The sequence below is a fragment of the Gracilinanus agilis genome, chromosome 3 (assembly GCF_016433145.1).
Source record: "Gracilinanus agilis isolate LMUSP501 chromosome 3, AgileGrace, whole genome shotgun sequence".
Taxonomy (NCBI): domain Eukaryota; kingdom Metazoa; phylum Chordata; class Mammalia; order Didelphimorphia; family Didelphidae; genus Gracilinanus; species Gracilinanus agilis.
This window is the reverse complement of record NC_058132.1, coordinates 83,301,855-83,315,466: the sequence shown is the minus strand read 5'-3', so window position 1 is coordinate 83,315,466 and position 13,612 is coordinate 83,301,855. Positions and strand designations below refer to the sequence as shown.

General features: G+C 43.2%; 1 protein-coding gene across 1 annotated transcript; it reads left to right on the top strand.

Annotated features, from left to right (window-relative positions):
- The first annotated feature begins 756 nt into the window (after nucleotides 1-756).
- Nucleotides 757-1,560, top strand: GJB4 (gap junction protein beta 4). Its single transcript, XM_044671519.1, has one exon. The coding sequence runs from the start codon at nucleotides 757-759 to the stop codon at nucleotides 1,558-1,560; it is 804 nt and encodes a 267-aa protein (XP_044527454.1).
- Nucleotides 1,561-13,612: the final 12,052 nt, after the last annotated feature.

Below are 13,612 nucleotides of genomic sequence, written 5' to 3'. Positions count from 1 at the left end.
GCCTGTAGATCCCCTTTTAGAATCATGTAGTTTTTGTTGTTGTTTTAAATTCCAAATTTAAAGAAATATTAAATGTCATTTAGAGGTTAGTGTAAAATTAAAATGTCATTCTTTTCCCATCCAAGTGCTTAAGCCCCATGAAATCTATGTGTTGACTCCTTGGGGGGGAGGGGGAAGAGAATGTATGAACCCTAAGTTAAGAACTCTTGGACCAGGGTGAGTCTGTGTGTCTAGAGCCCTCTCAAGGAAGGCCATAGTATGGGAGTTAATAGTTGGTGGCAGGAGAAAGGGGAGAGATGTTAAGGGAATAAGAACTCATAAACATTTATTATATACCTACTATGTGCTGGGTATTGTATTAAATGATGGGGATATAAAAGAAAGCCATAATTTGCCCTCAAGGAGCTTGCAATCTAATAGAGGAAGATATATACACACAGAGGAAGCTTGAAAGGGAATGGAGGGAAGTGGAAGGAATTTTCATAGTGATAAAAAAGGGTCAAAGGGTACCTGAAATTTCCCTGCCTTTGCTCAGCCCCAAAGCAGGGAACATAATCTTATTCAGCTTTTCTTTGTCACTTGGGTAAGGTTGAGATTTGAGGGAAATGAGTGAGCTATTTTTTATTCTCCCCACCATTAAAATGTCCAGCATATTCTGCTAACTAGGAGTAGATAGGACTAAAGTGTAGCTACTTCCATATTAGGTAATTCGAGGGGCAAGCATCTCCTGCGGCCTGTGGCGGTGACTTGGACAGCATGAACTGGGCATTCCTCCAGGGCCTCCTGAGTGGGGTCAACAAGTACTCCACGGTTCTTGGCCGAGTCTGGCTGTCAGTGGTACTGATATTTCGAGTACTGGTCTACGTAGTGGCAGCAGAGGAGGTGTGGGATGATGAACAAAAGGACTTCGACTGCAACACTCGACAGCCGGGTTGTGCGAACGTCTGCTACGACCACATCTTCCCCATTTCCCACGTCCGCCTGTGGGCCCTCCAGCTCATCCTGGTCACTTGTCCCTCGCTGCTCGTCGTCATGCACGTAGCCTACCGAGAGGAGCGGGAGCGGAGGCACCGGATGAAGCATGGCCCCCAGGCCAGGCCCCTCTATGGCAACCCAGGGAAAAAACGTGGAGGTCTCTGGTGGACCTACCTGCTAAGCCTTATATTCAAGGCTGGTGTGGATGCCAGCTTCCTGTACATCTTCCATCTCCTCTATAACAACTATGACATGCCCCGTGTGGTGCACTGCTCCGTGGACCCCTGCCCCAATGTGGTAGATTGCTTCATCTCCCGGCCCACGGAGAAGAAGGTCTTTTCCTACTTCATGGTGGCCACAGCTGTCATTTGCATCCTGCTCAATCTAGGGGAAGTGTCCTACCTGATCTGTAAGAGAGTCCAGGAGCTCATAGGGCCACAGAACTCTAAGCAGCAGAGGCGGCACCATCGGAGGCATGGCCACCATGGCCCCTTGGGGACCCTGCAGGATGCCTGCCCCCCATATGCTCCCTCCCAGGCTTTGTCCCAAAGTGACCCCACCAAGGAGGCCACGTTGCCTTGCTGAAGTCTCTTGATTCAAGCAAGGCTGGAAAGGCAGGACAGTCCAAGAAAAAGCCTGGTTCTGAAGTTCAGATCTCAGTTCTTCTCTGCCTTAGTGACTTTGGGCAAGTGCCCTCTCTAGTCCTAAATTTTATCATCTGTATAATGAGAAGGTTGGACTAGATTCTCTCTAAGACTCCTTCCCAGTTCCACATTTATGATCCTATGATGTGATGTTGGCAGCATTACAAGTATGGTGGGCAGGGATGGAGGGGCAAGAGGCAGAACTATGATCCCATTTCCTCTAGTCAGTTTTACGCGACAAAATGTGATCTTAAGTGAGCAGCAGATTCTGAGGAAGAATAGGTAGGGGAAAGACAAACCTACCACCATCAGCAGAGCCTATCCCTGGGAGGATATGCAACCAAATAACCAAAAATGTCAGCTCTCTCCTTTTTTGTGTGCCCCCTGGGAGAAGTTATTGGGTGGGGAGGTCACCGTGATGAAGTGGAGACTTACCCAGGAACTGGGTTGGAATCTGATATATATGCATACCCACAAAAGGAAAGAATCCTGAATAAAAGCATTTTATAAAGTACTTTGCAAACAGTCCTGGCCTTGGAAACAAAGTCAATAATATTTAAAGTCATTCATTCCTTATTCCTAGTCTTAAACACCTGGGGATGTGGGAATAGAGGGATGGGGAGAAGATGAGGTGGTGATAACTTCCTATGGTTAAAACTGTCTGATACCGGAAAGGCTGCCTTGGGAAGCAATGGGTACCACCATAAACATACCCTGGATATCTTTAAGCAGAGAGTGGATTTGGAACTACTTGCTGGGAAAGGGACTCCTATCCAGGTTCACTCTGGACAAGATTACCTTCAAGCTCCTTTGGGAGAAATGTTGTCCCTTTTCCACTCCAGTTTTGGAGAGAGTCTAGATAATGCCATGGCCCTGAGATGGCCAAAGCAAAACTCCCCTTTGGACCAACATATGCCACTCTCAGGCCAGCAAAAGAAAGAGAAGGTTGAGGATATCCCCAGCAGCTAGGAGACAGGGCCCAAATGGCTTCCTGGGCTTTGGCTAGAGATAAAGTTTAAAGAGAGCATCTGGGAAAAGCAGACAGACAGACACCCACATCCACAACCCCTTCCCTTTGGCCCAGCTCACTACCCATCACAGGCTGGGACTTGCCTCACTACAGATGAGTCACAGACTTGAGTATGGAGAGGGGGCACATGGAGAGAGACAGAGTTGGGGAAGAGAAAAGGGGGGAGAGAAACAGGTCACATCCTGAGATCAAAGGAATACATCCCCTCTGTGCTTTGGTTGCTTGGTTGTTTTCAGTGGGGGTAGGGTATGCAGGGAGATGGCAGGGAGAGAGAAGTAAGGATAAAGTTCTCAAAAGAAAAAAATGAGAACAGGATTCGTGAACCAACAGGACAGCTTTGAAAGTCACATATTGGATTTGTCATATAATTTAAAAGAAAAGCAAGCTCTGCATAATAGAAATAAGTTGTTTGTTTACATGTAATCTACTGCCAGTCTACAATTGTGTTATAAAAATGCTCATTTTACTTGGTTTTTGTTAAATTCATAATTATTTTAAAATAAAATGGAGATAAAGGAAGAAAGAGTAGCTCCTTTGTTCAAGGGCAATTATCCTGGAGTGGGATGGAGGGGGGAAAAAAAGTGGAAGGGAAATAGAGAAAAACAATTTGGGGGAGAGATCAGTGGTATCAGTCACTCGATGACGTGTCCAGAATTTGATCTGCTCATACGCAAAACAATTAATATTGCTGGGCCCTGGCCCGAGAAACCCCTCATGGGCAAAATCTGAGAAGTGGAAAAGATCTTTAAAAGACATCTTTTCTTGTTTTGTTCAGTCATGTCCAACTCTTTGTGACCCCATTTGGGGTTTTCTTGGCAGAGATCCCAGAACAATATACCATTTCTTTCTCCAGCTTGTTTTACAGATGAGGAAACTGAGGTAAACAGGATCAAATGACAGGCCCAGTATCTGAGGCCAGATTTGAACTCAGGAAGATAGCTTTCCTGACTTCAGACTCAGTGTTTTCTCCACTATGTCACCTAGCTGCCCAGAGGACATTTAGTCCACTTCATACTTGAGAAGGAATTCCCCCCCCCCCCCGAACACCATCCCCAACACCATCCCCAACAAGTGGTCATCTAGCCTCCATTTAAAGACATCGAATGATGGAGAACTCACTATCTCACTCCACTTACAGAAAATTCCAATGTTTTTCCCTTAAATTTTCTTTGAATCTGTACTGCCACCACCACCATGCCCCTATACAGTAATTATAACAATATCAACAACTCAACTTTTAATGCTTTACAGTTTATAAAGGGCCCTCATTTGAAAACAACTGGCAAGGCAGGTAATACAAGTAAGCAGTGTTATCCCCATTTTACATATGATGAAACTGAGGCTGAGAGAATCTCAGTGACTTGCCTGGGGTGAGAGTCTCTGGGCCTCCCATTAAAGAAGGAAGTGACAGTCCCCATTATATGCCCCTTCTCCCACTTGAGAAGCTGGGGAATGACTCCACTGGAATCCTGGGCTCATTTCCTGCTCACCTTGTGGACTTTAAAGGGAGTTATCTGGGTCAATTCCCTCTACACAGACACACCTAGAGCACCAGGAAGGGGTTCCTTTTATTTAAAAGAAAAAATATATATACTGATGTATTTTATTTTTAAATCACTTACATTTTCCCCAGTATCCTTTTTTCCCCTCCTAGAAACAAATAATATAACAAATAATTTTTTAGAAAGGAAGAAAAGGTGGGGGGATAAGCAAAACTAATCAATACATTAAAAAAAAACCTGATAATATGTACAGTGCTACACTCCCTTGGACCCCAACCCCACCTCTGCTAAGGAATAGCAGAAGTGCCTTCTGTCTCTTCTCAGAGGCCACCCTTGTGCTTTGTCATCTGCAAACTTCCTTTCCATGGTTGTGGGTGGCTGTTCTCTCCATTTACAATAGCATTAGAGTTTTCTTGTCTCTCCTTATTTCACTGCATCAGTTCACATAAACCTTTCCACGATTCTCTGGATCCATCCTATTCATTAGATATTTCCTTTAAGTTTAAAGACTTTTCTTGAAGGATATCTTCTCCCGAGTGAGACATCCTTCCATCCCAAGCTCTCTAGTGACCCAAGTGCCCTGAGGCACTGGGGAAAGACCTTGGCCCTGCTTGGCACCTTCATTCTACCCAAAAAGGTCCCCATGACTCCCAGGGATCCAGGGGGACCAGATGGGCTCAGGCTTTCTGTCCCAAGTCAAGAGCTGAGGTCACCGGATGCATCTTCAGCCTTCCTCCTCCATACAGCTGCAGATGGCTGGCTCAGGCAGCTGTCCTAATTTCACACCCACTGACTCCCACCCCCAGATGACTCCTTGATTAGGCCTCCTGGACAAGGCATGCCTGAGCCCCTGAGAGGGTGTGGTCAGGGCTGACTTGTCCCCAGGTATGCCTGGCCATTGGAGCACGTGGAGGAGGAAACACCTGAAAGAAGCATCAGGCCCAGTGAATGTGGAGAGGCTCCCCAGAGAAGAAACATTCCCCTGCCTATAGACAGAATAACAAGACTCAGCCCTGGATCCACCTGGCAATAAAGGATCCTTTGTGGGTTCCCTGCAGGAGCTCTACTTCCTTCAAGATGAGGGGGGAAAGGGGTGAAATCAGGTCCCCAAGTCAAGCTTTTTTAGAAGTCATTTGACCTCCACCCCCATTTCTTTTCAAAATCAAACACAAAGGGGCAGCTAAACTAGGTAGCACTGTGGAGAGAGCCCAGCCTAGAGTCAGGAGGTACTGGGTTCAAATATGACCTCAGATACTTCCTAGCTGGGTGACCTGGACCAGTCACCTAACTCCCATTGCCTAGCCTTTGCCGCTCTTCTTTCTTAGAACTGGTACTAAGACAGAAAGTAAGGGTTTAAAAAAAAAAACAAGTGAACAAACACAAATGCCTAGATTGTCCATTCCTCAGCCCTGTCCCTCTCTACCCCAACAGATCACAGAAAGCTGCCCACATTTGGGTGGGGAACCTCCTGATCACTACCTAAAGTCCTCCTTTCCTAGACAAGCTCACCCCCACCCCTAACTCTAGTAGGGAGAGGAAAGAAGAGGGGAGAACAGAGAGGAGACTGGGCATGCTGTATAGTGGAGGAAATACTGCTAGATTTGGAATCAGAGGACTTTCCTTCCAAGTTAGGTTCTTCCACTTAATCCCTAAATGGGTAACCTTGGATGACCCCTTCTCCTTTCCAGGCCTCAGTTTCTTTCTTTTTTTTTACTCTTATTATCTGTCTTATAATCAATATATGTCAGTTCCAAGACAGAAGAGTGGTAAGGGCTAGGGACTTGATTTAAGTGACTTACCCAGAGTCACACAGCTAAGTGTCTGAGGCTAGATTTGAACCCAGCTACTTAGCTGCCCCTAGGCTTTGCTCCCTAGTTCTAATCCTATTTAATTCAAGAAACACTTCTTTAAGCACTTACTATGTTTAAGACACTGTTAGACTTTGGAGATACAAAGCCAGAAACTATCCTTGCCCAATTCTACTGAGCTGATACAAATGGAAGAAACTACAAGGGAATTTGAGGAGACCAAACATTCGCTAGAGGGATCAGATGATCTTCCTGTAGGAGGTGGACCATCAGCTGAACCCTAAAGGATGTTGTATAGTCTATAAAAGAGAGGTGTGGTCCAGAAAGGGGTCAGCGGCCTGGGTCTTCAAGACACCAAGCCAGGATGTGGGATGGCCAGTTCCAGGAACAGCAAGTAGGCCAGCCTAGCTGAAAAACAGAGTATATAATTGGGAGGGATCCACAGTAAGCCTGAATAGGTATTGTGAAGGGCCTTAATTAGCAGGCTGAGAGATTTCTGTTTTATCCCATTTAGGCAGCTATGTAAAGGCATGGATTAGCCAAGGGAGAAACTAGAAGCAGGGAGACCAATTAGAAAGCTGCTGCAAGAATACTAGCAAGAGATGAGAGAGGGCTTGAAGTAGGGTTGATGGTCATGTGAGTCAAGGATTACAGAATTATAGATTTAGAACTACAAGGCACTTCACATGCCTAGTTCAACCTCTTTGTTTTACAGATGAGAAAACTAAGGCCATGAGAGGCTAAATGACTTGCTTAAGGTCATATGGATAGTAATAAATAATCAATAGATAGTTACTAAGTACCTACTATGTACCAGGCATCATGGTGAGCATTCGGAATACCACAAAAAGCAAAAGGGGCAGCAGGGTGGCTCAGTGGAAAAAGAGCTAAGCCTGGAGATGAGAGGTTCTGGTTTCAAATCTGACCTGCTTCCTAGCTGTGTGACCCTGGGCAAATCACTTAATCCCAGTTGCCTAGACTTTACCACTGTTCTGCTTTGGAGAAGAAGAAAGAAGAAAGAAGATGAAGATGAAGAAGAAGGAGAAGGAGGAGGAGGAGGAGGAGGAAGGAAGGAAGGAAGGAAGGAAGGAAAGAGAAAGTTTTGAATTGAGATCCTTTGGCTACAGATGTTGTATATCACTGCACATATTGCTTTCTCAAACAAGACATGTTGTAAATACCTCCACAATACGATCTCAGAGATGAATGGATGGGGTAAGAAGCTTGAAGGAGAATGAAGAGTTGAGGGTATGCTAAAGTTTCAAATCCACATCAATGTGAGGAGGATGGGCAAAAATAAGGAAGTTAAGAGAATGGTCAAAATTAAGGAAGATAATGAGTTGAACATGTAGAAAAATATGCAAACTAAAGGTGTTAGACTTAGATAATCTTTAAGGTCAACAAAGCTCCAAATCTCTCCTATCTACCTCCCTACCCTCAAGGCACAGCTGGCTTAACCGGTGCCCAGTTTCACACATGGGCTCCAGGGACTGAGGAACTGGCTCAAGCCACCTGCCCACTCACTCAGAAGTAGAGGTCCACACCTGGGTACTCCTCTCCCAGGGAACTGAGGAGAGGTCAGACAACTCAGAGGAGAACCAAGAGAAGGAAGTAGAAGTCATTGAAAGGGAGACCATGCAGGAAGAGAAGGTGATGAATGTTAAGAAATGTCAAGTAAGATGAAGGCTGAGAAAAAGTCATTACAATTTAGTGATTAATAGGTGACCTTTGAATGAGCAGTTTCAGGAGAGTGGTGGAGGTGGCAGCCAAAATGCAAGTGGCAAGGGAAGGGATGACTAAGTACTGAGAAAGTGAAGACAGCAAAGGGTAGACTGGTCTTGAAACATGCTAGGAGAGACCTGAACACCCATCATAGACATCAGAGAAGGAGCCAGTGGGCAGTTTGAAGATTCGTGTGTGTGAAAGACAGACAGAGAGATAGACAACAGGGGTGCAGGGAAGACTGGAGGGAACAAGATAATAGGCACAAGTAGAAAGAGCAAGGAAAAGGGTCATCTTACCCATCAAGACTGAAGTAAAAAGGAGAGGAGTGGTGAAAATGGAGAGTTTTTGAAGCTTAGAAAAGGATAGATGAGAGAGAGTTCACAATATATAACTTAAATCTTCCCAGTAAAACAGGAGGGATGGTTACCTGCTAAAAGCAGGGCAAGGTTGGGGAGGGGCAAGAAACCAGGTGTGGTGGTACAAGCCTCTAATCTCTGCTTTCAGGAAGCTAGAGCTGATGGGTGGCTTGAGCTTGAGAGTTCCGAGTAGCAGTGAGCTAGGTGTTCACACCAAGTCTGGCACCAATATTGTGAACCCCCGAGAAAAGGGGGCACCAGGCTCCCTAAGGAAGGGCAAAACAGCCCCACTTGGAAACAGAGCAGGTTAAAATTCCTATGCTGCTCAACATGGGAATCACTATACTTCTAGGCTGGGCAAGACGGGGAGACCCAGTCACACAAAAAAGAGTTTTTTAATTTGAAAAATAAAAGTATAGGAATAGGGTTGGAAACCTGGGTGGAAAGGAGAAAATGCAGAATGGTCACTAATGGGAGTAGGATGGGGAGACAATCAGAGATAAATAAAAGAATTGCCATATGTAGGTAAGAGCACAGTTGTAATAAACCCAGTCAACATGGTTTCATGACTTCCAAAAGAGATCAATGGCTTCCTCAGGCATCAGAGAAGGTGAATGGTAGAGATGATTGAAGGTTAAAAACAAAAGAACTCCTGAACAGCAGATGATCATTGCAAGGCATTCATGGGTAGAAAGATGCCCATCTTTGACTATGGGTAAAATTGCGAAGGGAAGGAAATGAGATAAGTTCCAGGAAGAAAACTGGGGAAAACATATCCAGATGGAACAAGTAAGTGGAAGTCACTTTGAGGATGAAAAGCAGGTTTAGGAGGAATGAGGCAGTGGGAGAGGCAGTAGAAGGATAGGAGATTGTGATCAGAGAGAAGAATGTCAGAGGTCTGGATCATGAAGGTGGAACAGTTTTGGGTGATAATAAGGGCCAAGGTGTGTCCATCCCTGTAGGTGGCTGAGGTGGAGTGACTGGAGTTTAGGAAGATGATGAATTGCATTAGAAGGGTCTTCCCTGATAGGTCACAGAATGCAAGAGTGTTTCTTTGTCTTTTGTAGCCTCACCACCTAACACAGTGTGGGGCACATAGAAAAATGTGTTCAAGAAATGTGCTCACTGACTAGCTGATTGACTGATTGATTTGAAGGGTCATCCACATGAATTTTAAAATCACAAGAGATTAATTGGGCAAGAACAGCAGAAGGACAGGTATGCAAGGGTTCAAGGATGAAAGACAAAGACTTATTGATCTACTTAACTATTGGACCAAGACTGAAAGAAGAAAAGTGAGGCCAGAAGCTGGCTGATGAGCTGGGAGAACGAGAGAGAATGAGGGACTACAAGTCAGAATAAGAATTAGGAGGCGTGAGGCAGTGGGAGGAAGGGAAGGATGGGTGATTTTTATCAGAGAGAGGTTTTAAGAATTCTAGATAATGATGACAAAACAATTTCAGGTAATAATGACACATACGGGTGTCATAACTCCTGTGGGTGGTTGAGGAAAAGTAAAGACAGATATTGTGGGTGCTGAGGAGGCTGGTGAACCAGGAATCAAGGGTCTTTAAAGGTTTACCAGCATGACTTTTGAAATAGCTAAAGATGAGGGCAGGGATTGGGGTGGAGCAGAAGATTGTAATCCTGGCACTGAATTCATTGGGAATTATAATGTTCTGAATGCCAATAGATGATAGGATTTGGCCACAATGATATAGTTCGGATGGTCAGATGGCATGAACTCCAAAGGAGAAGGGGATCTGACTTGACATCAAAAGGTCTAAGTTGAAATCCAGAATCTGCCATTTACTATTTACATTACCCTGGGCAAGTCCTTGACCTTAACCTTCTTGGCCTCAGTTTCCTCAACTGTAAAAAGTGACAGGGTTGGTCTAAATGACTTATAAGGTTGCCTCCAGCTCAAAGTTACAATCCTCTGATAATGGCAGAGAGAGAACCAGGTAGCCATGATAGGAGCAAAATCAAACATATGCCAACATCCCAGGAAAGAGAAGAGGTGTCCAACATGAAGACAGTGATGATAAATGAAAGTCCTTTAAGAGAGAGCCAGGTTACCCTGAGAGCTAGAAAGTGGAAGGAGTGTCAGAGGAAAGACCTAAAATAAGGAGGGTTACAGAGGATCCCTAAGAGAAGTCAAAGATCAAAACTAGGACTGGGCTGATGGAGTTTGGGAGTAGGGGTATAGTTTTCACCTTTGAAGATGGACTTTCTGAATCAAAGGGAATAGATGAACAGGGGGAAGGGGGTTACTTTTCCCAGAGCATGGAATGGGGAGGGAAGGACCACGAAGAAGGTAAGATTAATCAGCCCAGAGTTCTAATCAGAATGCTGGTATGAAGGCCTCTGAAAGCCATGGGATTATACATTTAGAGCTTAAAAGGGCTTCGGAGGTTAACTAATCCAGCTATTTTTTATAACATTTATATTGCTATCTTTTGTTTTCCCATCACCTTAATTTCTAAATTCATCTCTCTCCCTCTCTTGCCCAGCAAGCCATAAGCTATAACAAAGAAGGGGGAAAAGAGTGGGGGAGAAGCAGTTCAGCAAAACTAAACAATATATCTAATGTGTGACAGAATGTGCAATGTTTCATTATCTACAGTCCCCTACCTATGTGAAAAAGGATGAGAGGTACATTTTTCCTTTTCTTTGGAGACAAGCTTCCAACCCTCTTATTTTATAGAAAAAGAAACTGAGACCCAGAGAGAGGAAGTAATTTGTCCAAAAGCACACAGGTAGTAAGCAGCAGAGCCAAGATTCAAACAGAAGCCCTCCTATCCCAAATCAATCATTCAACAAACATTTATTGAGTTCTTCCTATATCCTAGGTACTGTGTGAAGAAGCACCAGTGAAGTTAACCTCAAGGGGACTGGCACATGCTCTGAGAGCATCTACCCATTTGGAGGAGACTTACCACTTCCTGGTAAGTCATGATGATGGGTAATTGAAGTACCTTGAAGAGACATTAGAGCACTAATAGGCATTCTATTCCTGGTTCCAGTCATCCAATAATTTGGTGAATGGCAGATACTTTGATTGGGTACAAAACTTGAATTAGAAGTGTCTTCAAAAGTCAACCAGTGTTTGGGATGTTCTTGGACCCTCTTACCTTTGCTGATGGCCACCAGTGAGAGATGACACCATGAGGGGTCCTCTTCCTTAGGGTCAACCAGTAGCCCAATGGATATGAGTATGAGTCATGGTATTTTTTTTGTTGTTTTAGATAAAGAGATTGAATAACCTTATGAGTTTCAAAATGTCAGGAGAGTGAGCTGACTGATCATCTAGGATTCGTGAAGTTCAAGTCTGTGCCAGGATTTGCTTTATGTGACCATTTCTATGAAGAAACTAAGTCAAAGTTTCAGCCTATTCTCTCCAAAGACCAAGTGGTATGGAGAGAATGTGTCCCTGAGATACTGGATATAAATACTTGTTTTTCAGATTGCTATACAGAGGACACAAATAACTCTTGGTAAAAGCTGAACAGCAATAATATTAATAAATAACTAACATTTTATATAGTTCCTACTATGCGCCAGGCACTGTGTTAAGTATAATTATACTTGATGTTAATTATAACTGATGTTAAATGGTTAAATAGAAAAGGGATGGTAGTCATTGTTGGCTAAGAGTTGGGAAACCACAATCAGGAGGACTCAAGCCAGTAGCATTAGAAGAAATTGGCTCCAAACTTTCAGGGTTCCCCTGACATTCCTGGGGGATAATGTATGGCCTGGCTTTGAACCAGAGGATATTTCCTACATAAATAACTCTAAATCTGGCTCTCTGTCCGGTGTACCATAATTCATGGGAGTGAAGGGTGGATCTTTATGCCCCAAGAGACTTTTAGGTCAAAGAGATGATTTTTTAAATGGGAAAGAAGGGGACCTAGAGGTACCAAACCTCAGACTATACTACAAAACAGTAACCATTACAATGATTTGGTATGGGCTGAGAAATGGAAAAGTAGACCAGTAGAACAGATTAAGTATACAACATACAGAAGAAGAGAAATACACAATCCTAGCATTCTATAAATCCAAAGATCTCAGCTACTAGATTCACTCTTTGAGGGGGGAAAAACTACTGGAAAAACTGGGAAAATAGACTAGCAGAAATTAAGTACCACAAATAGAGACAAACATCTAATACTATATATCAAGACAAGGTCCAAATGGATATAAGACATAAACATACAGGGTGATATCATAAGCAAATTAGAGGAACAAGAAAGAAATTACCATTAAGATACTATGGTTAGGGAGGCAGCTAGGTGGCTCAGTGGATTGAAAACCAGTACCAAGTCCTGGGTTCAAATCTGGCCTAAGATACTTCCTAACTGTGTGACCCTGGACAAGTCACTTAACCCCCATTGCCTAACCCTTACCACTTTTCTACCTTGGAACCATTACACAATATTGATTCTAAGACAGAAAGCAAGGATTTTTAAAAAGATACCATGGTAGGGGAAGAGGTCATAACAAAATAGAAGAGAGAATGATAGAAGGTAAAATGGATCATTTTAATTATGTAAAGTTTTAATTTTTTTATACAAACAAAACCAATGCAGCTAAGATTAGAAAGGAAACAGTTAACTAGGAAAAAATCTTTGCAGCAAAGTCTCATTTCCAAGACATATAAAGAACTAATCTAAATTATAAGAACAAAAGGCTGTTCCTCAATAAATAGATAAACAATCAAAGCACACGGACAGAAAATTTTCAGAGAGAAAGCTATCACCAAACATATGAAAAATGCTAATCACTAATAATAATGCAAATTTACAGTAATTAGAGAAATGCAAATAAAAGCATTTCTGACATTCTACCTCATAACCATCAGATTGGCAAAGATAATTAAAAATGTATAATGATAAATGTTTGAAGGACTGAGGGAAAACAAAAGCATTAATGCACTGCTGGTGGAACTGTGAATCAGTATAGTCATTCTAGAAAACAATTTGGAACTGTGCCCTGAAAGTCACTAACCTATGTGACCCAGTGAAACCACTCTGAGATCTGTACTCCATGAAGATCAAACAAAGAAGTAAAAGGGTCATATGTACAATAGCAGCTTTTTCCAGTAGCAAAAACCTGGAAACTTAAGGGATTCTCATCTTTTGGGGAATGGCTAACAAGTTATAGCATAAGAATGTAATGGAATATTATTGTGCCTTAAGAAAGGATGAAATGGAAGATTTCAGAGAAGTCATAAACTAATGCAAAATGAAATGAGCAACACCAGGAAAACAACTTTTACAAAAACAAAAGCATTATTTAAAAAAATGAAAGACTTGAGGACTCTAATGAATGCAATGATCAACTTCATAGAGTTGTAGAGGACCAGTGATGAAGTATGCTACCTTTTGAGACAGATTCAAGATGCAGAAGAAGGAAGAAGGGAAGGGAAGAAGGAAAGACAGGAGGGATAGAAGGAAGAAAGGAAGGAAGAAAAGGAGGGAGAGAAGAAGGGAAGGAAGGAAGGAAGGAAGGAAGGAAGGAAGGAAGGAAGGAAGGAAGGAAGGAAGGAACGAAGGAAGGAAGGAAG

What these genes read in the sequence shown, in the direction of transcription:
- GJB4 (XM_044671519.1), top strand. Translation starts at nt 757, where the DNA reads ATGAACTGGGCATTCCTCCAGGGCCTCCTGAGTGGGGTCAACAAGTAC.